At 44.6% G+C, this 26,454-nt stretch overlaps 1 protein-coding gene across 11 annotated transcripts in view; it reads right to left on the minus strand.

Moving 5' to 3' along the window:
* DIP2 (disco-interacting protein 2) overlaps positions 1-26,454 on the minus strand; it is a 66,794-nt gene that overhangs the window by 18,656 nt on the left and 21,684 nt on the right. For 3 of the 11 annotated variants that reach the window (XM_043431333.1, XM_043431332.1, XM_043431329.1), the window contains exons 1-3: positions 15,822-17,649; positions 11,399-11,470; positions 3,611-3,778 (exon numbers count right to left, since the gene is read on the minus strand). In XM_043431333.1, the coding sequence (XP_043287268.1) occupies positions 3,611-3,778; positions 11,399-11,470; positions 15,822-17,634 (2,053 nt within the window). In that variant the 5' untranslated portion in view covers positions 17,635-17,649. Of the gene's footprint in view, positions 1-3,610; positions 3,779-11,398; positions 11,471-15,821; positions 17,650-26,454 lie in introns of those variants that run through there. The other 8 variants (XM_043431340.1, XM_043431338.1, XM_043431336.1 and 5 more) reach the window with 5 other exon arrangements.

Genomic DNA, 26,454 nt, shown 5'->3' on the forward strand with positions numbered 1-26,454 from the left:
ATTTATTGACTCTCATAATGAGTGAATTTGGTAAAATACTGAGTGATATTTTGAACAATTTGTTTTAATAATTATGAAGTAGATTTTACCAACAAAAATACTTCGAATTGTTGTTTGCGAACAAGTACTTTATAATTGAATGAAAGCAAAAATAGCGCAGGCTCAAACACGCTTTGCTACGCCGGTAAAAAAATTTCCGTGTTTCTGGCCTATTACCGACATTGTTATATACGATTTTTCCTCCGTTTCGTAGTGCATTTTCATCGAGTATCTTACTAATTGGAACTCAACATTTAAATAGATAATCAATATGAATATTTAATGGTCCCTCGAAACAATAAAATTTAAGTATATAAAAATTAAAATAAATTTTGAGCGACCTTTTAAAATGAATATTTTGAGTTGAAAATTTCAGAAACTCATTGGTTTTTTCGGTACAAAATTTCGCTGTATCGAGCAAAAAAATTTTTTAAATAAAAAAATTCAAATTTCGACTATTTTTGGAATTTTTAAAAATCTTGAGCGACCTTTAAAAATTTTTTTGTTGACTTGATTTTTGGAGGGGGCTCTTGAAACATGATAAATTAACATATTTTCATAGGAGACGCTGAAAAAAAAATAGTCGATTTTTTTGCGCCACCCTATTCTACATATTTATCTTTTTCTATCGCTTGTTAGATGGTGCTCGCTCCTCGTATTATTATTAGCTAACGGTAACCATAACTGATGCCCCGCACCGTACACGTGAGGCTACTGCGACTGGTGCACGCGATATACGCCCGAGAGTCGAATCTCGCTTAAACGACGCTGTATAAAGGCATCCTGCTTCCTTGGATCGGACTTGTGTTTATTATTCTCGACGAGTTTCCTTTCAACTGGATTATAAATTCGCTTGGAACCTCCGATCTTGTCTGTGTCGCGATAGATTTTCATGGGGGAACGAGATTCGAGTGGATTTCAGGCCGATTAAACGTACGTGCTTGAAGGAAATGTTTAAACTGACGGAAGCCTGGAATTCAGCTCGGGTTTCGGTGAGAAAATTATCTCGGAAGCTCACGGCTTAATTTATTCATTTTTTTCGTTACGTTTGAGAGAATTTGGCACGATAGAATTGAACGAAATGACATTTACAGCGGATTAAGGTAACTCCTGTACTGCATGCTAGTCAAATGAGTGCTAAATTTTCAAAACTATTTTAGACCAAATTTAACGTGTCGATTAAATGTATTATTAGTGGATTTGTATTACAGCATATCTCATTAAGATGTAAAAATATTAAAAACGCCAGTTTTGCAAAACCATCAACTGATAAATGCAAACTTCCACGCTGACACATTTTCACTGATATTTTTCAAAGAATTATCTGCGTTTTTTCATCGATTTTATTGCAACGAGTCTCACTTTGTTCGTCAACCGGTCCTCTATGAATCCACCGTGTAGTTGTTTTTTTAACTTGATCGTTTCACTGTCGCAGCTAATTGTTCGTTAAGTGAAAAAACTTTATCATTCATAATTTCCGAAGGAATGAGTTTGAAGGAAAATCTACGTGGTGAATTCGTAGAGGATCAATTGAGGAACAAAATAGTGAGACTTGGTGCGATAAAATCGGTTAAAAAATACAGATGATTCTTTGAAAAACAGCTGTGAAAATGTGTCATCATGGAAATTTGCATCTACCAATTGATAGTTTTGCAAAACTATCATTTTAAATATTTTTTCACGTTAATAAAATATGCTTGAATACATATTTACTAACAATAAGTTTAATCGGTACGTTGAACTTGGTCTAAAAGCATTTTGAAAATTTAGCACTCATTTGACTGGCATGCAGTACAGGAGTTACCTCAAGTGGCCTAAGTCCAGGGATAACAGACTAATCGGTAAGAACTTGTTTTATATTGACGCCTTTTTCTCGCGAAAGCATTTCTTAAGCATTCTCTTCAGAAAACTTATCGCTATGGTCGCACCGCAGGGTTTTTTTAAAAATTGTTTACCTTTTTTTTATTAACAATTTACTGCAAAATTTTTGTGTAAATTCGAATTTTTTGTTTAAATGGCCGCCATTTTTTTCTAATGAAATACAATTTAACAATCTTTTTGAATTTTTTATTTCAGATGCGCTTGCCGTGGCACTTGTGCTGTCAACCGTCGAGGAGTCTTTTTTCGAGACGTCATTTTGCGCTCCTCTGCCTAATAAAATGGACAAAAAATAAAATAAAAATTCCTCGTATGCTTCATTACTTCAATAATTAATACACAAAATTCCAAATAATTCGATCGAGCCATTTAAAAACAAAAATCCCAATAAATACCTCATTTTTCAGCCTGTCACACTGATGCTCCCCCTTAAAACGCCTTCGAAATTTCTCTATCACCCACTTGAACGACGAATCAGCAATTGTTGTTTTTCAAATGGAAGAAAAAAAGTTTCCTCCACTCTTTCAATTTACTTTCTAACTACAATATCGAAATTGAAAAATTTGCTTAGATCGTATTTCTTTTCGAAAACAAAGATTCGTTATGAAAATCATTTGACGTTGAATTTTCAACGAAGATTCGATAGACTTCCGGCGAATGCCTACCTATCCGCGTCAAGTGATTTTTCTGCTACTTTTAAATGGCCTCAGACAAGAAAGAAGAGTTGAGACGCTCGAGCGAAGGAGCCTGACACTGATCGATCAATCGCAATGAGCCCGAGCGTTGATTAACCCCCGAAAAAAGTTATTTTCGCTGCTGATACATCGGAACTGAAATCCCTATTGAAAAATGCATTAAAAGTCCCGTACCGATGAAGAAGCTGCGCAGGTAGAGAATAAAAGTGGTAACTGTAATAATAACAGTCGGCAATTATGTTTAGCCGCAGGTGACTGATGTCTCGAGTATCGCGTAAGCGGCTTCGCCGCGGGGGATCGGAGAAAAAATGTGAGGGATCGAGGATAAAACGCGTAACGGAGTCTCTCACGCTATGCTATCATAATACGTTGAGCATATATTGGCGAACGGGGAGTTTATCCCACGAGTGGATTGCAACGATGACGAGAATTTATTGTCAGGGCCAAGGTAACCCCGAGCGCTGGAGTTGCGTAACGCGTGTTCCACACATTCGGCTCGCGGCGGCGATCGCGATTCTCTTTCTCTCTCTCTCGCGATCGATCGAGTGCTCGCGTCTCGCGCTCGAGTAACGAGAGTATCGGGTGGACCGGAAAAACGGGAAATCGAGATCCGTCGATCGCGCGTGATCCGCTCGCGTGCTTCGTAGACCACCGGGTAACCGGGTTTGTCCATGCATTTTTCATCGCTAAAAGACACGCCCAGGAAAAAACAACTGGCATGCGAAGGCTGACAATCTCATGACGCAATTAGAATTACAGGGGGAAGCAAAGCTACCAATGATTGCACGTAATTCGCGGTTAATGCTGCGATCGATTTTCGCGAGGGAATAATATCGAAGCGTTGAAATCCGCCTTGTTTTTTCGCTTCTTTATCGATCGCAACATTTTCCGGCCCATCACGAAAGCTACTTGGCAAGACCAATGCACACACCAAAATCGAACAAGCTGAAAGCGCAGCAGAACAAACACAAAGCGATCAGATCGACGCTGCGCTCTACCTGAGTGATAACGCTTCTCCGAGTGCGTGACCCGCCGCTGCGTCCGCCTTGCACGTGGTTGGGGTCGTCCGCCACCTCCTCCACCCCCGCCGCCGCCACCACCGCTCCCATAACCCGTTCTTTCACCCCCGCTAACGCCAACGACGCCACTGCCGTTTCCACTGCCTGCTACCGACACGTGCATAATATAGAGAAACATTTCACGCTTTTTTAACCTTTCGCTCCCACGTCCCCTCTTTTCGCCAATTTATTTTCATTTTTTCATCCGGCGCTTCGGATTTACTTTGATTTTTAGACGGAGAGAAAATCCCGGTGAAAACTACTCTGGTGCCATCGGAGCGGGGTTTTGTGTGATGATGTTTATTAATTACTACGAACGTACAGAGTTATTTATTGTGAAGCCAGAGTTCGGGTGAATTTCTATAAACGCTTTGGCAGGCGATCGATGCTTGTGTTCGAGCTCCTCAAATTTTACTATGGTCAAGTGTAAATTTCGATTGTGAAAACAGTACCGACTGTAGCAAAATGGCATTAATTGTATTGCACTTTACAGCTCATCACCGAGTTAACATAAATTTTACAATTTCTTCGGTTAACTACGTAGGAAAAAACAGCACAGCTTAAGCCTTTGACAGAAAATTACAATGCTTTTGGTAACACCTCGAAAATGGGCGACATAGAACCTTGACACCGTGGTATCATAGTAATTTTTACATTTTTTTCTCTCCGTGTATCTTTTTTGAATTTATGACGATATTGAAAATTGTCGAATATTCATTGAATTTTGAAATTTTTTGATTATGTTTGTTTCTGTTAACCAACTGTGAAATTATTATTTTCCATTCCTTGGGATAATGAACTGATTTTTTAGATTATTTGGAAAACTCGACTCGCAATTTTGACAGAAAACTTGAGTTTTTCAAACGAATATGTTTTCGGTCTCCCAAAACGTAATTCGGTCGAGAAACTTTCCGAGGAAATCAGTTTATTTTGTATTTTGACTTTGTGGAGAAACGTGGTTGCAAGAAATTGTGGTGAATCAGGCACGAGAGCGAGTGATCGGAAAGTTTCCATAAAGTACGAAACTCGCTGCGCATGCCGTGAGAAAGTTTGATAATTTTTGCCTCGCCGCCGTTGATTTTCTCTCTCCAACGCGTCAAGAGTCGACAAATTGAGATAATTGAAATTGGGATCGGGAAAGAAGTGGAGGAAAAATAAACTAGTTCAAGTGAGAAAAGTTTCATTTGACAGCAGCGACACGGAATTATGAATGGCTCTCTCATCTGAACGAACAATAAAAATAGAGGGAAACTCCGTAACGAAATAAAAGTCGCGAATGACCGAAATAAACGTTCAACGTTCGATAACGAGTTTCGCTTCTGGTTTAGTCAGGGAGGAGTTTAAAAGTAATTATCCGTTAAAGACAGATCGAAAGTTTGAGGACATCGGGGGACTTGCTCTCGCGTTTAATCAATCAAATAAGCCACAAAGTGGCTCGGAGTCACGGTGCGGATTCGCTTCGTTTTTCTTCGTCCAAGTTTCTTCGGAGTTTCATCAGTTTTTTTTATATTTTCTTGAGAATTCCTTTTTTCTGGAGGAGAGAGCATTAACGTGGCGATTCTCGCGCAAGTCTATTTCCTCGAGCTCGCGAATAAATGGAATAAAATGTGTCTGGTTGTTGGCCGGGATTGCGAGAGCTCGTGTCCGTGGGCGATCCGCGCGGTATTTGAGTTTTCTCGCTCCTTCCTATTTCCTTTCGTCACGCCGCGGAGATGCAATTCCCACCGAGCGTGTGTCTTGAACGTAGCGCGTTCTCCTCTCGCCGCGCGTGGAAAATTGTCTCGTTCGAGACGCTCCGCGTACGCCGCTTCCTTCTGCGATAGTCTTTCTCGACGGCGAGCACCGGCTCTCTGTAATGAGAGAGGGCGCGAGAGATGAAGATAAGGAGAAGTAAACCCGGCGCGGAAAGAGTGCGAATCGAGTCTCGCGAAATCGAGAGAGAACTCGCCTCGGAACTCGCGCGACTTCTTCTCCCGGCTCGATCATCTCCTGCTGCTGCTCGAGTCCCAGCTGCTCGCTCTTCACTGAAGCGCGCGCGAACACTTCGCTCATTTGTACATCGAGACTGAACCCGCGCTCCGGAGATTTGTACAAACATTGTTGCGAAGAAATATCGCACGCGGAAGCGTCTCTTCCGCATCTGGCTGAATTTACTGTTAGGGAAGAGGGCGTCTCGATCCCGCGCGCGGAGAGCGAGTCTCTCGCTGGTCGCGACTCCAGGCGCACCGATGCTTTTTATTCTCTTACACGTTTCTCCTCCTGTGCATCCACGTCTCAGGCACATTCACACACACACACATTTGTATCCGCTCTCTAAGGTGTGGAGTTGAGTGCATAGCGTACGCGAACATTGCTCGATGCTAACGATTTCAGGAGCGGGACGTGCTACCTCGATCTTCGGAGCTCTCGCACGCCGGAGAAAGGGAAGCAACGTTTTTCATGGTACGGATCGTCCTCACCCGAGGCGTTTTCGAGCTGCTGCGCAACCGTAACGGACTTTTCTGCATACGGATAAAAGCCTCTGGAGTTTCAACATTTGCCTTCTCTGGTTCGGTGCAACTCGTCGACTTCGTTGTCTCGTTTTGCACGGATGAGGACGAACGTGACGTGGAAGTTTGCAACGTTGGAGCTCAACGAAAGTAACATTTGTAACTCACCAATTTTTTATTTCACGAATCATTGGTGTAGAGGGAAAAACTACGAATTGCAAATTAGCCAGGCAACTACAATAATTCCAGTAATTCTCCAATTCCGTTCCCTCCCGAATTCGCAATTCGTGGGGTTTCAAGTTGCACCGATACTTCGTGAAATATAAAATGACAAAAAAAATGCTGGGAATTGAAATTTGCAAATTGCTTCCTCAAGATGGTCAAGATGCACGGTGCTCAAAGTTTACTCTACGAGCTGCTATATTTTTTATGTTGACTTCTTCATAGAGGAAGCTTTAAGCATTGTTCTAAAAGCTTGAGAAAGCAATTTGTTACTTTTGATTTTTTTTTAATAAAATTTCAACTTATTCATCGACTTTTAACTTTTCCAAATTAATTTCCAAAAATTAAAGCAAATTTCCGAAAAACTTATAATTTCGTAAAATTCAAAAAATCATAAAATTCAAACGTCAGAGCGTCGACACCTTTTTTTTTCATTTCAAAACGTCGTAGGATTCGTATTTTTTATTTTCAAATACTGACAAAATTATCAGAAATTGAAGAGCTTGTTCAGATTAACATCTGTGCAAAATGGCAGTCCTTTATCTCAAATCGTTTTCGAGTTATAACACACACATCCGGACATTTTTTCTAGATATGATTTTTTGATGTTTTTGGACATTTTGAGGACATTGACATTGAAAACTGGAAAAAAAAATTCATCGTCACATAGCTTCTTCTATGAGGAAGCAAAATTACAAATGTTTTTTTTCGTTAATTTCGTTGGACTCCAACGTTGCAAACTTCAGCGTCATAGGACGAACAGGTGTCGCGAGGATCGCTCTGCTTTTGAACTTGAATTGGAAGATTCTGAAATTCGTTCGTTCTTGAAGTTTGTCGCTCCGTATTTGTAGGGATTTTAATGCACTTTCGTTGTAGCTCTTCCGGGAAAACGGCCAGTGAGGAAAAGCTGGGAAAATGGAGCCCTGAATGATGAAAAATCTGTCGATTTATAACGAAGAAACTCGATTGTTCAGGGGATTTGTAAAACACTCGAAAAAACGGGTTTGCTCGGCGTTTTTTTCGGTCCTTCGCTCCCTCTTTTATTCCCTGCTCCGATATCTCAGCGAGGCGGTTTTCGTTCACTGCATTTTTCACGCCCGAATTGTTTTCTCGATTCCCCTCTCGGTTTTGCATCCTCGAGTTTGTCGGGAGTCTTCGCTCGCATAGTTAGACGCAAAGGCACGAGTCTGAAGAGGCTCCTTTCGCGAGAGGGTCCACGCACGCGAAGTGCGCCCGGATCGTTAACGCGAACGAGAAGAAAATCTCTCGCGTTAGGACGTCGCTGCTCCGATCGCGTTCGACCATTTTTACGTGGATCGACCTCGCTCCCGATACCCTTGTCGAGCAGGCGGCACGCGAAAAAAAGGTCGAGGCCGCTGTTCTCCGCGACAATTTGCTCGCTCGTGCTTAGCTCCATTTGCGTAAGCCAGTTTTACCATAAATTCAAATTTCGTACGCGGCCAGTGGTGTTTCTACGTGATTGACGAGCGATTGATTCCCGGCCTACTCGCCAAATCGATGACGAAACATGCTCAACCTCACTGCATTTCGTTCGAACGAAAAAATTTCGATTATCGACCCGTCATTCCGCTTAGTTTTTACTCCTCGATCGGGCGCGGTCCAATTCACTCGGGACGCTCAAACGCGCTGCAGAAATTCGCGTTGCCTGCTCTCGCAACGTTTACGTTTCATCAGAATGATCGAGTTTTACTTTTTGTTGAGAAATACAAAATTCCAGCGTAAAGACACTCGATCTCGTGACGAAACTATCGACAAATTTCAAGCCTCAGCGCTTTGAACGCCGCTTTTAAGCGCGATCCTTTCGAAAGAATTTTGAATTCAGCGCAAAAATAGTACAGAATTTCAATAGCGAAGCAACGTTAAACCGGCAAACCCATCGTATATTTGCTCCGGAAAATTGAAAAACGGCGCCGGTTAAGGTAGGTGGGTGAATATTCGCTATCGAAGATTATACGCGATGATTTTTTTTGTAGGCGAAAATGAATACGTACTGGATAAATTTGCAAAATTTGGATGCTAGTTACCACGTGATTTAGCAGCAAATTTATCATTGAATATCGACTTTTCTCTGACACTTGTCACCCCGGAACACGAAAGTCGTAAGACACATGAAAAGTTATTGATTTTTTCATTAGTTATATCCAAGATTTGGCAAAAATACGTATTTTTAAAATTGATTGAAATATGAAAAAATATTTGACGAGAAATCATTCAGATTACGTCACGACAAATGGATTGGTTAAGTTTAGCAACGCTGCATTCAATGTACGTTCACATGTGACGTCAGTTCGTCCTTTTTGTCATATTTTGTCGTTCGTTTGCTTGGCCACGTTTTTTTGTCAGTTTTAACAAACGGATCATTTTTATCCCGGTAAATTTTTTTATCGCTCGCATCTTTTCATTTTCCTCCACTGCAATACTACTTTGGACAGTAAACTGACTTCACAAGCTATAAAATTTGTAAACAAAACTGACAGCGTGAACGGCAGCGGCAGCTGTTGCACCACGCTAGTCGAGATGAAATCTTCAAAAGTATTTTTCTTTATAATAAAATTGTATAAAAGTGTCGGTGCTCGACCGATCATATTTTGAAAATAATAAAATTTTAAAGTAAGTTTCGTTTTTTGAAATTTTCGAAAAATATCGTTTCTCAAAGTCAGCCATCTACCTTAAAGAAGAACTTTGATGATAAACTGCGATGTTCGATTCCCCGGAATGTTAATGCGAGCTGAAAGTTATCGAGTGTTTACGCGCGACGACAAAAATATCCTCACCCGAGTTTATTTGAAATTCGGGGCTTGACCGCGAGGCACCGACCCGTCCGGGTCGGATTTTTCGATTTTTTGCATTTTCCACTTGCCTCGGATGATCACTCGTCCGCGATACTCGCTCACTCGGAATAATAACTCGCGAGAGGGAGGGGGGAGCTCGGTTTGGGAGAGTAGCGGGTATCGGAGTCGGCGTGTTCGTGACTGTACCAATATTTCGTGCAGCGAAGCGTAACGCTCCTCGAAGAGCCCGTGACCGCTAAATTTATCCCGTTCGAACGGAAATAATAGTTCTCTTCATGAGCAGCGAAAGATCTCCGTGACTTTCCTCCATCTTTCGCCTACTTTTTATTCTCCACTCGTCGATACGCTGCGATTTCTTTGCGTTGTTTATCGAATGCGAAAAACGAGGTTTTTTAATCGTTTCACCGAAAAAAAACAGGCGCTCAACGTCCGCGGTGAAAGAATTTCGCTAACGTGAAAGTATTGCCGATCAATCACGAGATTCGAAGATAAATATTCGAGATTAATAAATATTTGTCGACCGCCGTTCGATTATAACTGTCACTCGGTCGGCTGCCGATCAATCATTTCAGAATTCGTGTCCTGCCATCGCATGTCCTTGACCCCGATCCGTCGAGCATGGTCAATGTTTCGTGAAGTTTGCCTTTTAATTAGCCACATTATTAATTAATTCCATTTTTCCAATTACGGTATAAAAACACGACTCCCACGCATCCGGTATTACGCGATGGTTCCATTTGGTAGAGCGAGTGTCTCCCTCGCTCGCTCTCTCTCTCTTTTCGCGCATTCGTTCCAAAGCACGTGTAGTAACGAGCGAGCAATATCTCCGTCGAGGATTACGCAAAAGTATAAAAAAAAGAGGGAAAAAGTAAATAGGCGTGCGCGCGTGCGCCACGAAGCGTTGAAAAAGTGCATAAAAGATCTTGCTCGGAAAATCTGACGAGACTTTCCCGGCATTCACCGCACATTACGTTATTATTTTCCATTGTCCGTTTGTTCGACGATTCCAGAAGACTGGGAATCGGAACGCGAATTCAGCCACTCGACATCGCGCGGAACGACGAAAATCATGCATGATTTTTATTCCACTATTTTGAAACTCTGACTATCGCAACAGCACATGAAGTCACGAATTTTCCATCATTTTTCATTTCGTTCGGACGATTATTTTTCAACGTGAATTTATCAAAAAAATTCAAATGTTGCTTTAATTCAAATTCATTCTGATAATTTTTTCTTCAATTTTTCATTCTCATTTTATTCTAAGAATTTTTTTTTTCCAATCGCACAATAGAGAGAGAACCAAAATCAATATTTTCTCAAATTCAGTGTCGCTCGAAACAGTTTCTCAAAAACTATTGCATAATATGCGAATTGGCAAAGTACGACGCGATGCTCCTGCAAAATGAGAGTGTTATAAATAAAAATCGGGTGGATGGAGCGTAAGAATGAATAACTCAAATGTAAACGAAGTCGACGAGCGATCCCTCTCGAAGCACTCGATGCGATCCTGCTCTTCTGGAATCTTTTCTGCGAGATATTCTCTGACATAGTGGCGAAAAATTGGTCTGACGTTTTAGCCGATAGGGGATATAATCGTTAAGAGAGAAAGAGAAACTGGAGGCAGGCAGTGATTTATGCATCGAATAATGGGCGTGGAAGGAAAAGTGACATAAAAAGCGTGAAAGAGCGTCGTATATTTCTAAACTCGATAAAAAAAATTTTTTTTTTTAATGTAAGAAAAAATGTAAGTAAAATATTATTGGGCACGACCAAAATGGGATCTCAATCTACGTAAATGCGTTCGCAGCGTAGCCTCCCAATAATCGGGATTCCCAGTGTTAATGAATAAACATGAATTCTTACCGTTGTTCCAACACCATTTTAATTCGTTCCATTAATTCAAACTTTAATGCCCATAATCAGTGATGATAAAAAAAAAAAAAAAAAAAAAAAACACAAGAAAGAACAACAAATTCGAATCGTTGCATCGGCGAGAAGCTGCGGAACAACGTTTTTCGAGCAATGAAGCAATGTTCGAAAAAAATTCGATCGTTATTGGTCAAACGAATGAATTGGATGCATTTCCCTTTTGTGCGCTTCCTGCTTTAAAAACCCATTGGATGAATCAAAAGCGCAAATGAATTCGACAAATAACTTCCCACTGAGGATGAAAAAGCGAGCTCGATAACGCGTCAACTTACCCAACTGCTTCGAGGCGTATTGCTGCAGCAAACGAGTTCGTTTCTTTTCGTAGCCCTTCTGTGTAATGTCCCCTGTTGAACAGACAGAAATAAAAATTCGTGGCGTTAGTGCAAGCCGACTATTGGAATCGTCGCTGCAGCCTCTCATCCGAGCGCAAATATACACGCGAGTTTCGCTCTACGTACACGTTGAAATATACGAGAAACGATCAGGTCAATCGAATGATGTCACGGAGCAACGAGATGATGCTCAATCTAACCAAGAAAAATAAGAAGGTGGGGACTCCTCACTCCGCGCCTCTACAGGCGCGACAATTTGCTGCAGTAGACTCCACTCGAGCTTTAATCGCTACATATCTAGGCCACGGAATAAAATATCTTGTAAAATCGATTCCATTCCCTCTCACTCCCATCCACTTCCATCGGTTTATCAATTAAATTCAAACTTTACTTTTCCTCACGCACTCCAATCAGAATTTCGCTTGCGTCCTAAGCCATTTTAAGGAAGTTGAGGCATTAGAATGAAAATGATGTCACCGCTTTTAAACCGATTGCATCTTATAAAGTGAAGTGTAAAAAAAAATCAGTTAAATTTTCAGACAGTTTAGGAGCGTCGTTGCTGAGAAAAATCAATAACAATTTGGGCCAAATAACATGTAATCTTATGGAAGTCAAGACACATTCGGTGATATCTCCGTTAAAAATGATGCTAAAAATATGAAATTTTTTGGGCAACATGAGCAAGGCTTGCCGAATAATGTCAATTTTTTTCAGATTTATTAGGAGATTTGCTGAGATTGTATTAATAATAATCTGTTTTCCCTGCAGTTTTTTGAGGCTAGGATCGTCACTGTTCGTGTTTTCGACTGAGCTTTCACCAGTTTTTCGTCTTTTTTTCCCCAACTTTTCTTTAAAATGTATGCAACATTGCCAAACTGTAAACTGGCCTAACTTTTGAAAGGTACAGATCATCACTTTTGGGTAAAAAAAATTACTGTACAGCCTCAACTTCCTTAACGTCAAGTTCGAAATCAAATTTAACGGCCCCCCTCACCATTCGCTGGTAGCTCGAAAACGCGAAAAACCTGGTAAATTTAGCTGTGGGCTGTTGGAAAATTTTATCGAAAGTGGAGTTGATTCAAATAAATGGCTTTTTTTGGGAACAACTTATATGTGGTTATCAGCAGCCGTTGATAGAAAATTATCCTCAAAATGAAACAAGTCTAGATCGTCAAGTAGTGTTATGACACTACTTGACGATCCATTTTAGGTTATTCACGAACGACGCTGAAGTTTGCAACGTTGGAGTCCGCAACGAAATGATTTTTAAAAACTCTCCAATAATTCCAGTAATTCTCCAATTTCGTTTCCTGTCGAATTTGCAATTCATAGTTTTTCAAGCTGCACCGATACTTCGTGAAATAAAAAATGAGTGAATTAAAAATGTTTTTTTCCTCCATTTCGTTGGACTCCAACGTTGCAAACTTCAGCGTCGTATTCACGAGCAGTCGGTGAAATACATCATTTTCACATTCAAACGAAATGAATTACACGAATGGGTGTTGGCAAATGTTTAAAAACAATTTGAGAATAACCATATTTTTAAATAACACAATGCTAGTCGTACGGAAAACTTCCAGGATTATTGTTCCTTTTCCAAGGGCTTGCACGGAGCGAATTCATCGAATTTGCTGGGTAAAGTTGAGATTGTCAGTGTTGTGAATGTTTTTGGACAAATCGAAAACGCAAACAATGACTCATGCTTTCCACCGGTTCAAATTATGAAGTCTTTATGCGTACTTTCTTTCTCTACTTATTAAATACTCGAATGATTATTTCATTTCTCAGTGTTGCGAGCGTCCTTGCACGAGTCGGTAGCCAAGTGTAGCGAATTTTAGTGTGTCAAAATGTCCGTTAATGAGAGAAATGTTTAAAGAGAGGTTTTACGACAATTTTGCTGAATTGTTGAAGCAAAAAGAATCTAATAGTTTTTATATGGACGAAGAACAGTATAGAACTCATTTACAACGAGTTAAAAGTCACCACAGTATGTCGTGCGCGTCAACAAATAAAAATATCGATTCATGTACCTGCATGTTTTCAAAATTTATTCTTCCTGACAAAAATGTATTATTTGGAACAAACCAACCTTTGCTCACTTTTCTTGTCTAGAGCCGTTGAGTATTGTTATTTTGCACGGAAATGAAATTGATGAGCGAGAAAAATGATGTCATTTCCATCACCGAACTTTCATACAATGAAATTTCTATTTCCTGACAATGACGGCGACCTTTTTCGACATTTGCTCCCCGGAATGGTGAAAGAACAGAAAGATTCCGTAACATAACGAAATAGCAATCTCGCTCGATGTTGAACGCGAGTGCGTACAGTTAATTTGTAAAACGGTGAAAAGATTTCGAGGATTGTGTAAGAAAAAATGTATAAATGTATGAACGCGTAGACGCGCATGGGACTGGAGGTGTGAGCGCGAGGAGATCCTATCTCTGGATGTCTTGCGCGCAATGCAACATCAAACTGGATAGATATTAGTTGTTTTATTATACGAATAGCACATAAAAGTCGTTGCAATTAATACCGGAGTAGCGGAGCGAAAGAAAATGATAATAAGAGGGAGAGAGAGAAGGATAATTAATTTTCGCAATGAATTGCGCCGCAGGTACGGGAAGAAAAATAATGATTTTATGCAACGCTAAGGCCGCCTTCCTAATCGTGCTTCCGGAACGAGGTTTCGCTTGCAAAGTACGCGTGTATGGATACGTGTGTTTCATTTAGTAACGGAAAACGAGCGCATATTTTCTTCTCGCTTCTGGGATATAAAAGGCCGGTACACTCCCGTTTGTAGAATCGAGAGCGTTATTGTTACATCGGGGCGTCGTGTGACGCTCGGATGCGTCGATCAAGAACGCACTTTTCGATCCTTATCGTTCTCCGTTCCTGACAGTCATCGCGGCTTTACGGAAGCGCATTAGCAAGGTCGACGTACGATCAAACGGAGGTTTATGTTGCTGCACGCGTTTCTTGGGCGAGCCCCGAATGCGCTTTTGATAGGAGGATCATTCCGGGGCAAAGAATTTTCGACGTTTTCGAGGATCGTGCGCGATGAGAGCGAACTTTTTGGAGCGTTTTATTTTGAAAGACAAGCAACTAACGAACCAATTGCAGCGTCCCTGAAAACAAGTTTTTTCGCAGCTAACGAGAGCAACGAATCCTGTGAAACGACTAAACTGGATCTGCTGCTCGCGGGGTGGAAGATTCTTTGGAGCTCGAGTCTCCTCTCGCGTGTAAAGAGTTCGACGACCACGATCGAGAAAACTTGTGAAGGAAAAGCGAAAGGTCGTTTGTGCGAGGCGATCGGGTTCGTTGGATTCTAAAAAATGCGTCATTACGTCGTCGAAGATTGTTGATAAATCAGCTCACGTATAGCGCAGCTTCGTACGTAAGATCGACGAGCGAGCCACGTGTGCGGAGTCACATGAGCGCGAGAAACGCGCAGATTTTTAACAGCGATTCATCCCAAGAAAAAAGAAACACATCTCAACTAATAAATAGCGTTGTTTCCGAAGAAGAAATTCTCTCCATTTGTTTCTATGCTTTATCCAATTATAAATGTTAAGAGAGCGTAACACACATTTTACCGCAGCTCGATATAACAGATGCGCTCGCTAAAATCGTGATTTTATGTTACCGACGATGAAAATTGACTGACTCAAGAAATAGAAACTTCTCCAATCATCGGGCTCGTATTTCATTAATCTATAAATTATTAACTAGCTAAATTGCTCGAAGGGGGGTGCCTCGATCGCGAAAACGAGGTTTCCTATACGTACAGGCATACAGTACGGGCACGATATGTAGCGGAGAAAGTTTGCGCAGTACCGAATAAGTCGCGATAAATTTACCCGCTGTCCCGGAGAGCCTCTCTGTGTTACATGCGAGCGAAAATGACGAAATCGCTGGCACAGAATGACGCGAACATGTCGATACAGAAATTTCGCGACGTCGAGTTCTCACAGACGCGTTTCCAATCAGACAATCCGGCTGTGCTGTGTCGTAAATTATGAAATGTCATCCGATCAATGAGATATTAATCTAATGGGTTGGAAAGAAAAATAATAAAAAATCAGTAATGAACTTCTATTATTCGATCACGCGATAATTTTCACTCTCTCTCTCTCGCTTCGCGGAGCCGGCTGTGAAAGATTCTTATTTCAATTTTCCCTGCACAACCCGCATTTCATTGAGTAAACAAGCAATAAAAAAAGAATCCACATTTGAAATGGCGGTTCATAAACTAGGCCATTAATCTTACAAGCACGAAAAACGTTTGAATAATTTATGACTGGTCTGTGTCTACCCATATAATGGCTATAAATAATCTCGTGGAGCGTGCAAGGGATCTTACTGGGTCGTCTCCTGAGGGAAGAACACTTGCGAACGAGATAAACCGGCTGTCCACCGTTGGCTCGTTTGAGCTGTGACTTTCTTCTTAGCGGACGTCTCTTAGGTCCTGCTCTCCTTTGCTGTTGACTCGTTTGATTATCTCTCGGGGTTTCTTTATTTTTGGGACGATCTCTGAGGATTTTCCCCTCGTTATCGCTCGGCGTGCGATCATTTCGATCTTCGGTTTCGCTGTCGCTCGACGAGAAGCATCGGTAGTGTCGGGAGTTGTCTTTTTTCTCACTTCCCAACGAGCCGAGACTCGAATTTTTCGTTAGAAAGGTCAAGAACTGGGCGCTCGCGAAGTAGTTGATGGAGGGGGTCGTCGCGGAGGAGCGCCACGTCGGTCTCTGGGCCAGAATCCCACTGACTCTGAGCTCTTCACTGAAGAGTTTGTCCTCGTTGAAGTCGCTGATTTTGGGGGCCGGACACCCCGAGCCTTCGGACGATTTCGACGACGAGGTGGAAATCCGCGAGCACGCGCTCGACGAGGTCGCGGTACCGAGAGACGAGGACGGCGGTGCTGGCCGGGGCCGAAAAACATCGCGTCTTTCGTTGAAGTCACCGGAAAGCAGCAACTGTTGATCGTCGAATTCGTCCGAAACGTTGGACGACCAATCGTCCGATTTAGCCTCAGCCAACGGATTGTTGTCTTCTTCGACGGTCAAGCAACGAATTTCACGCCAGACCCTCCGCTGCCTTTTGGATCGACGTTTTTCAGGGGGCACGAACCAAACTGGGCTGGCGGGTCGCATCGTCTCTTTGGTCGTCATTTTTTTGGGGTGATTTTTTCTCTGGGAAGTCCTCGTGACTCTTCTCCGACTGCTCGACCTTCTCGGTGCTGCACTCGTCCGTTTGAAATACCCGTCGCTGCTGACGCTGGGCGATGGCTTCGGTGCTTTGCGACGAAAGAAGCCGTTCTTGTTGCTCCTGAGATCGGCGAGCCTGGATATCGAGAGGGAAAAGCTGAAAGACGACGTGCTCGAGTCTTTGGACGTTGACAAACTTTTCTCCGGCGCTGAGACCGTCCTGGCAACGGTTGGCTGAGCTTTCCTCTCCTTGAGCCCGCTGTCCAGGGAATGGTGAGCAGCACCGGAGGAGTTCAATTGTTGTGGGAACGGAACTGGAACAGCGTCGCGCCAAACTCGTCCCAAACTGACGCTAACGCTCGGCGGTCCTTCAACGGGACTGGAAACATCGTGAACGATCGATTCGTCGATGGATTCCGGTATTATTTCGGTCACGGTAGGTACGACGGGGCTCTTGAGGCATCTCGGAAAAACAGGTGAACTGTCCAATCTCAATACGGCCAATTCTTCCGTCACGCTACCAGTTTTGACCGCTTGAATGGCGGTGGGATGCGGAGTTTTGCTGTTCCTGACACGGGGCAGGGCTTGACGCGGCGATTCGTAGTCGTCCCGAATTTTATCTTGCGGGCTATTGACGTCGTGAATCCATTCGTCATAGCCAATCGTACCGGCAGCTTTTTGAATCTTTCTCGGTTCTTGATCGTCCTGAATAACGATGCTCGTAGTGGTGCCATTGAGCTTCTGCAACGGCTCCTTCTGATATTCCGTCTCGAGGCGGGACCGATCTTCGACATCTTTGGAATTAGATTCCGGTGTTTTTTGAACTTTGTTGCGTCGCTTGCCGCGATCGAGGTAACTTTTTCTGATCGATATTCGCTTGAAGGACTCGCTGCGCTTGAAGGAGGGCTCGTTCCTGTCCTTCTTGCGGCCAACGAGCCTCCGCAAATTCTCGAACGAGATGGGCCTCATGGACCCACGCGAATTTATTCGCGATTCGACAACGACGAAGCTCCTTTATTCTTCCCTTTTTATTTTCCACCTCACATGTGTCCAAGTTTATCGAGATCAAAAGGTTCTTCCCAAGGCGCGTCTCTCCCTCGTACAGTCCCCGTGTGTCATTACTTCACTTTGACGACCGACATAATTAACACTCGGCGAATCTTCTCAATCTCGTTTTCTTCTCGTAGCTCACGCGCTGTTTCTTCCCCGGCTGCGTCGAATTATCTCTTCTCCCCTCCCCCTCCCCATCCTTCGAAACCCCTTCGAGGTCTTCGAGTCCTTCCCTCCTCTCCCTTTTGCCCTTTTTCCCGTCGAACCAACTCGGCGAAGTGATCTCTGCGCGAATGCCCCCCGTTCGAGCGGCAACTCCGATCAGCGTATTTTGCCTGAAGCGCGGGTGGCCCTTGCCGGATCCTCGAAGCCTCGCGAAGCTCTCTGGCTGCGGGGAGAGGGAGCGAGAGGGAAAGAGAGCGCTGCGAGCTGCACGCAAGTCCCTCGTAATCACTGGGATAATCGTCGGCGCGACGATACAACAAACCCATAACTCTCTCTCTGCAAAGAATCTTCGGGACGGCGAGCGTTACGTTTCATCGGGTTTTGCTTTCGCATCGATATCGGGAATGGCACTCTGCCAGAGTTTCATTAACATTGAAAAGGTATTGGACATAAGAGCATCGAGATGCGAGCTCATAAACGAAGATTCGAGTCACTCGGAGCTTTTTCCGTCTTCTTTGGACGCGCGCTAAATGCGATACGCATAACTCGCTTGTCGCGGTAAGACTTTCTCTCCCTCTCGGATAGAGACCTCGGAAACTTGGCGATTATATATAGCCACGGTAATTCAGGCCTCGTTCTCGCCCTTTCGCGTTATTCTCTCGGGTATTTCCCTCTCGCGTGCCGCGGCGATGCTCTCGACTCCTCGACCTTTCTCACCATATAGCATCTCGGTGTGCAGCAACCACAACAACACCACTTTTATTCAAACTCTTCCTCGCTCTCGGAGTCGCTCCGGCTGTAGAATAATCGCGCGGCTCCCACCGCACCACGGGCGTCAGACTTTATCCCATCGGCTTTTAACCACCAACATTTCACGACGTAATGTCCGCATCTTTCCACCAATCTTTCCTATCGCTCAGAGACAACAAGAAAAGAGAGACACTTGTCGTCTCAGTCACGCGGCGAATACTTGCACACACACACACACACACACATACAGAATTTACGTGTCCGTGTGTATTTCTGTGCGCGAATCCACTCTCGATCTTCACTCGCTCGCTCCCAGAATCCTTTCACCTTGTCCCGTGAATTCCGATTGCTCTGCGCCTTCGTTCGAATACGAAATTCGCCTCAATATTTCTTCCCCCTCTCGAGTGATGTTCTTCGCTCACTATTCACGATTACTCGATTGTTCTCTCACTTTGCGACGCATTCCCACATCTTGAGGATTTTTCAAGATCGCCGATGCCGCGCTGGAAGCGATGCTTTCTCCTCGACTTTCAGGGATCCCACTAAAAATCGATGATCCGAAGTGAGTTTTACTCCCGCACACTGCTAATCTTATTTCGACTCGAATAATTTCGGCTGTACGAGTTTCCTCACGCGCGCATAAGCAGCGCGGTGAGCGAAGGATAAAACGAGGGCCCGGACTGTAGCACGAGGTATCGGCGCCGAACGCTGCTGCCGATACTTCTCCGCGATAGCGTTTTATCCGCCTCTCAGTACGTGTATACACCCGCTATGTAGCTACGTGTGGTGGCAAGACGAGAGGACGAGATGGCGAAAAGCAGCAAGAGGTGCAACGACCTCGTCGCATCGTCCGTTTAATCCACCTCCTCAAATGATATCCCACCAGTTTTTCATCCAATTTTATCGCCAGTTACGAAAATTAAACCAATTCGATTTCACCACTTGTGCACTGTATTCCGTGGGCGGCGCGCACTGCACTATTCAGGGCCACAAATAGTCGACACTTAATCCGATATTCCGTGAGAATCGAAGCTGCGAGGCACGCACACTCGAGAGGCGATAGCCGCTCCTCCAGGATCGCTGCCGCCGCTCGATGATAGATTCGTGAGCACTAACGCAGGCGTGAACTAAAGGGGAAAAATCATCAAACGAATTCTCGAAGTAACTCGTTCTCGGGCGCGAGTGAGTGGGCTTTAAGTGTGTTCACACCGCGGAGCCTGACGGCATGAGCCGTTGAGAGACCCACCCTTTTGCCCGGTCCTCACTAACGCGACATTCCACACTGGCCGCCGCTCTGTCGAGGCCCACCGATTGTTCGATCCGGCACGAACGCGAGGGTCGTCGCAGAGACGGACCTGCTGGCACATTTATCTAATGGGGCGGGCGGGGGGGGGGGGGGGGGAAGAAGAAAGCGCGGGTAGTTCGAATCCCGGCGAGCTGAGGAATTCAACGGCACGAAGGCTCTGAGATTTTGTATATTGTCGAGAGGATCGAGGACCTCCGTTATCCTCTAAAGTCATAAGCACGTGGATTTTCGACCGGGACATACGAGAGCATCGAGACGCAGTCGACCCAGAGTTCTCCCGATTATAAACACAAGCTGATCATCGAAAGTTAGAAAGGAGAAAATAGCGAGTCCCTTTTAATGACTTCGAAAGTTTAATCGTCTCGCGAATAAGACGTAGAGACGCGCGAATAGCGCAGCTCCAACTCGTATTTCGTATGCTCTTGTGCGAGTATCACTACTAGTCTCCGCGCGCGCGCGCCGCGTTTGCTCGCCGCGAGTTTACTCGTTCGTGAAACGGGGCCCCGGCCCGCGCGAGCTCCTGCTCGGGCACAACTTCTCTCCGCGGCCTGTGAGAAGGCGGCCCCCGGTGAATATAAAAGTTACACGAGTATAGGAGCAAAGGAGGGCCCCTTCTCGGAGAGCTGTGTGCCGCTGGTGCCTCCACAGACTCGAAGGAATCGCAGCTCGGTGGCTGCTGCTGCTGCTGCCGCCGTCGCTGTTACTCCTCCGTGTGCGAGCGAGCGAGTAAACCGAGAAGAACGAGCTGAGAAGGAGGAGAAGGAGGAGTGGTGGCATGCAGTCCGTCCACTCTCGCCGTCCTCTCGCTATAATACGCTTGTACCATCCTTGTAGCTCTCCTCCGTCGCTATATGCTACGCGTTAGTCTCTCTCCTCTCCCCCCCTCGCCGATCTTTCTCTTTCCTCTCTCTCTCTCTCTCCTTTGGGACTCACTTGCAGCATCCCACTTCTCTCCTGTGTATCTCGAGATTACGAGGAGGAGGACGACCACGAACTCTCGGTCACCGCGGCGTATAACAGACCTCTGTAGCCAAGTTTTCATGGACCATTCGATCTACCGTATTGACACAACTGATCCGTGCGTTTTATCGAGCATTTAAATAGGACGAAAAATAATTATTTTGGGCAACTGATGCAGATTTACCGAAGGCAAATGAGTTTTGTTGTTGGAGTTTTTATAGAAAGGAAAGGTTGATGAACTCTTAGGGGGATAATAAATTCGTTTGAGTGCGTAAGATTCGTTCGGTTTATATGCGAATAGGAAATTGCTGGATGCTGCAGATTATCGATTTATGGGGATCGATAACATTTTGTTTCGGGATACCAGTCCGGAGTTTGGTTGAAAATTCCGTTTCTGGGAGTCGAGCAACCGCTTCGTTCGGAAACTTTGATTACGAATTATGAGAGAAGTAATGACACGAGATTTTAGAGCTTTCGGAAATTTGCCACCACTCGAAAAAGTCCGTTGCTCGTTTCATGATGGACGATCGTCCTAATTGAACTTCTTCGCTTGGTGTCCCGATCATGAACGAAGGAAATTTGTCCAGCAACGATAAAACTTCTTGATATTCTGGACACGATTGCATAACGCGTTAAAATCTCGGATTATTGTACCTTGGAACGGCCCTGGAGATCGAAGAAGCTTAAAGCAAGGACGACGAACTTTGCAGGTCTTTAATCCTGCGAATTCTTGGCCCACCAATTCACACATTTTATTGGGGGTCTCGTGAAAAAAGTTGAAACGCTGAAAGATCCATTCTGATCTATCGGCTAATCACATTATTCATTGATTTAAGATTCCGACGTAATTTTTCAAAGAGACATTCAAAAAAATCAGGTTTTACCTGTTTGCGGTCGGTTCTTGAGGCTACAAACATGGTTACGAGGAAGAAAGAAGGAGAGACCAGTCACCGTCCGGGACGAGTCGATGACTGTGCGCGCCTCATTTGAATATTCTATTTATTTGCATGAACGTTGATTCTTCGGCGTTTCGTTATATCTCGAATGAAACCCATCATATTTTCTCCATGCCGATTCAGCGTTGTTTTCCCTCCAGTCCCAAAAATCTCTCGAAGCGTCGCGTTCAAGAGATTGAATATCTTTTGTAACGAATGAGATTAAGTTCGGTCTGCGGTCACGTTATGTCCAAAGTCAACAATCGCCGCGACGTAATAGTACCCCGGGCACTGATTCTTCGAACCACTCATTGTTTGTGCGCTTTCGGATCTGCGGGTGAAATACACGATAATGGAGATACGAGCAGGCCGATCTCTATTCTCACTGCGAGCCAAAGACTGCGTATAAAGTTTAGTCGAATTAGACACGCTCCAGTGTACAGGTAGCTTTTTTCCTTCGCGATCGTGTGTTGCCGCTGGCTGCTTCGCGCGTCTTTTCCCCCGTCTCCGTCTCCTCCGGCTGCTTCTCGAATTTCCTTCTACCACCTCGAGCAGTTTCTTCCCCTTTCTACGAAGATCTCGTGCAGCAGGGCCTTACAGATATCTCCCACTCTCGGTGTTATTATCTCGAGTCGGCTGGGATGTTGTCTGTGCGGGCTTGGCATAACGTGGCGTTCACAACGTGGAAGCGCCAGCGGTTTGCTCAGGGGCAACTTTGTACCGGAGCTTCCAACGCGGCGATGAGGATTCAGCGTGTGTACGTACGAGTGCGCGCAGCTCGTGCCGCTCGCATGATCATTCCGTGCACGCTTTCCTGCAGAAATGGCCGCACCAGCGCAACTGCCCGAATGCGCGTATGGGTACGACACTATCGCAGTGGAGCAAATTCCAGGCGCGCGTGTATGCGCGTGCACACACTCTTTGGGGACTATGCGAACGAGAGCTTTACTCGGATCGCTCGTTACTTCATTATGCAACGTTTTTCGCATCGCTTAATACGCTTTTAATTTGGAGCTGGCAGCGTCGGTGCGCGCGCGACACGTTTGAGCGTATCGCGTAATACGGCGCCTGTGACATACTTTCGGAAGTGCAACAACGTCGTTAACCAAGCGTTTTTCCTGCTCACGACGAGGGATTTTCGGGAGGGGATCTTCCCAACTCGACGAACAAGCCTGGCCCGGCGAACGCGATTGCGTTTGACGCCTCTGCCGCACTTGCGTCATCCTGCGTATTGCGCTGTTTCTTTTCGAATCGCTTAATCCACAAAAAACCCGAAGCAGCTCGTCGTATTCCCGGGAATTTGCATATTCTCACGCGGACTCGGATAATTTAGAGCTTTCGTAGCCACGCCGCATGAACCGCGCGTCGACGGACTTTAGCACCACGACCGCGGCGATATGCGCACGCACGATTTTTCGCCAGTCCAATTTCCAAGAGTTTGCCCATTCGTCAATCAATCACACGTCGCAGGCTTCTCGCTCAAAGTCTCAACGAAATTTCGCTCGGGCAGGAGACGATGTTGAGGTAAAAACGTTGACGTTGCTGCGCGCGGTACCATCACGAAATTTACAACGCGGAGGTGAGCTCCTCCGCGTCTGGAAACTTCATCCCACGCGACGTCACGCGCGTCAGTCTCGAGGCATGTACACAGACCCGTGTTATTACATAGGCTCATATCTACCGCTACAAAAAGGAAAGGAAGAGGAAAAGTTTTAGCGAACGCGGAGCTCTCCCCGGTGGTGAATAAATCCGTTTGGAAGGTATAAAACGAAAGTGACGTAGGTGTGCGCTCGTGTACGTCGCACACAGGACGGTGGCATACGTGCACACACAACTATCGATAAGCCATTGACGTTACATGCCAAGAGAGAAAGAGCGAGAGGGAGTTCAACTGGAATATACAGCAGGGGAGCGCGCTCAAGGAGAGGATCTCGTTGTGTGCGAGCTCGGTTTTATGCCCGAAAGTGTTGCGCCTTGCTGGCACGACCACCAGAGGGTTGAGACTCTCCCTGCGCGTACTACCTCCGCGTACCCAACGCTTGCCACAGTATATCGAGGTTATGTGCTGCCTCGTCGTACTTATGGGCACATACATCAAGCTCTGCTCAACAAAAGGTCGCAACTCGTGCCACCTCGCGTGCTGCGGCTCTGAAACTGCTCCCTTCCATTTCTCGACTCTCTGCAGACAGTCGAATGTGTATTACTGCGGGCACGCCGTGCTCGCATGCTCTAAGAAGTACCCGCTCTACGCTCCACCGGACAAAATAGGCCCTTCTGACTCGAACCTACCGAGAGAGGTTTCCTCCGAGCTGGCACGTTGGCTCGTGAGGAGCCACGAGGCAATATGCACTTGGGGCATACACGAAGAGGGTCCGATCGGATTATCTTCATGATCGTGTATCGAGGCCGCAATTCGTGAGCCCAGCGGCTTCGGGCAGAGGCCTTAACCGGCAGAAACACTGCAGAGGGACACCAGAAATTCACAGTGGATTCAGGAGAATTTCGTCGTGTGTTTCAACACTGGAAAATCCATCGTATATGTTCCGAGTATTTGTGAATACGATGTTTAGAAATTTGTGATAATTCGTCGATATATTTTCGACTTTCGTGTGCAAGAGAAATTGGCGTTCGAATTATTTTTATTAACCGTGAACATTTTTATCAACGAATTTTATAAATGGTGCACCTTTTTTTTATTAACGCTTTATTGACAATGACATTATATGATGCGAAACAGGATCGTGACATTGTCACTACTTTTCATCGAATTCAAATAACTCGTCGAATCTCCAGTTGAGGTATTTCGCCTTCGTAAAATTGATGGAAAGCGATCTTTCTTTGAGTTATCGAAGAATCTCTTTTTCGTCTTGGGTATCTCCAACCGATGTCATGCTTCTGGTTGAACCCGGCCAGGATTTTGTACGCACGAAGAAGGTAAAGACGCCAGCAGCCCGTGAGAAAGCCCGCGATGAATTTGTTGTACGATATATTGCGTATCGACGATCCAGGGACTACTAATCGAGGAGCGATCGACGAAGATTCCAGCGAGCAACCGAGAGCCTTCACTCTCTCGTTTTCCTTATCAAATACGAAGGAGCAAAATTGAAATTTGTAAAAGGCTCATCACAAATTCATTCATTATTTCGGATATGGAAAACTGACGAGCAAATCGTATTCGAACTGTTTCAGTTTCACATTCTATCGTTGCGAACCGAGCACCCTGCGATGAATGATTCCCCCATCGCTCCGTCAATTAACTGATGTAATAAAGAAGCAAATGTTATTGCTCCATCGTTTGGTGCAACATAAACATCGTTTTTAAGACCGGAGCATGAGATTTTTAATATTCTCATGTTTTCACTTTTTACGAAAGCTGAACCGAGCTATCCCGATTTCCCTTATAGGGGAGTTGACCTTCCTCCGCTTGAGCAGAACATCCCGTGTAGGTAGTGTAGTTATACGTAGTCATGTATGCTCGAAAGGCGAAAGCATCCACAGAACTTGCACGTGTACGAAAGCGTACTGGAACACACGAGTTGGTGTGAGTCCCCATGCTTCTTTCGTGCGCTAACCACCGCCTGTGTTACGGTGTATACTTAACGTAACACATACCTGGGAAACGATCGCGTGTAGGTAACTCGTACTCGAGAGAGTCTCGGTATCGTCCCAGAAGAGTTACAGTCGTCGTGATGTACAAACCTACCAAGGACTACGCTAGTATGCTATCGATGTGTGCGTGTGCTTTCGTGCGATCGTTTTTTTTTTTTTTTTTTTCATTCGCGTTTATCCTATAAACTTTCCGGACTGTATATCTTGTGCTCTAAACTTTCTTCCAATTCGTGAGAACGCCCACGAACGCTTCGAAACCTTCGAACGTTTTGCGTCTGTATTATGACACAAGATAAATGTTTGTCATGACAAGGAGAGCGAGAGAGGGGGCTAGAGAACGAGGAATGCGAAAAGGAGCGAGAGCGAGAGGATAATCGAGCATGGAATATTGCTAAGCAGGAACTAATAGCTGTTCTACCGGTCATGTCGCAAGCACAGATATCGAAGAGACGGAGAATGTAGCGCCGGATATTCACACATATTCACGTGTCTCTAGGCATGTACGAAGGCATTAACAAGGGCTGTGACCTACATAGCCAGATCATGCTTGACTAAGTTTCAATCGATCACACCCAGGCGCCTTTTAGGCTGCGATTAATCTTCACCTGATTTAAAGGAGGTCTTTTAATGTGACTGGGCGAGCGTGGCGTGTCCAGAAACGATGTTAACGAGGGATACGAGCAGTGATGCAATGAAAATTTCACACTTTTTTTGGTGAAATGTTTTTTCACGATTTGTGAATTTTTTTCTGAATGGTGTTGAAATTATTTACAGTTGGTTTCGTCATTCTTTTTACGCACCATTATGTTGTCAATTTTTTCCATTCGTCATCTGATGGACTCGTCACTTTTGCATTTTTTCACAGCGTATTGTTCATGCATGTCCATGCAGATTCATTTTTTTTTTATTCATTACCTTTTGAATGGTTTTTTTTACAACTTTTGGTAATGAATTGCTCATTTGAGGCGAGTTTTGAGAGAATAGATCAAACGACTCCTTACAAATCATCGTGCA

Source organism: Venturia canescens, chromosome 10 (genome assembly GCF_019457755.1).
Source record: "Venturia canescens isolate UGA chromosome 10, ASM1945775v1, whole genome shotgun sequence".
In the NCBI taxonomy this organism is placed as follows: Eukaryota; Metazoa; Arthropoda; class Insecta; order Hymenoptera; family Ichneumonidae; genus Venturia; species Venturia canescens.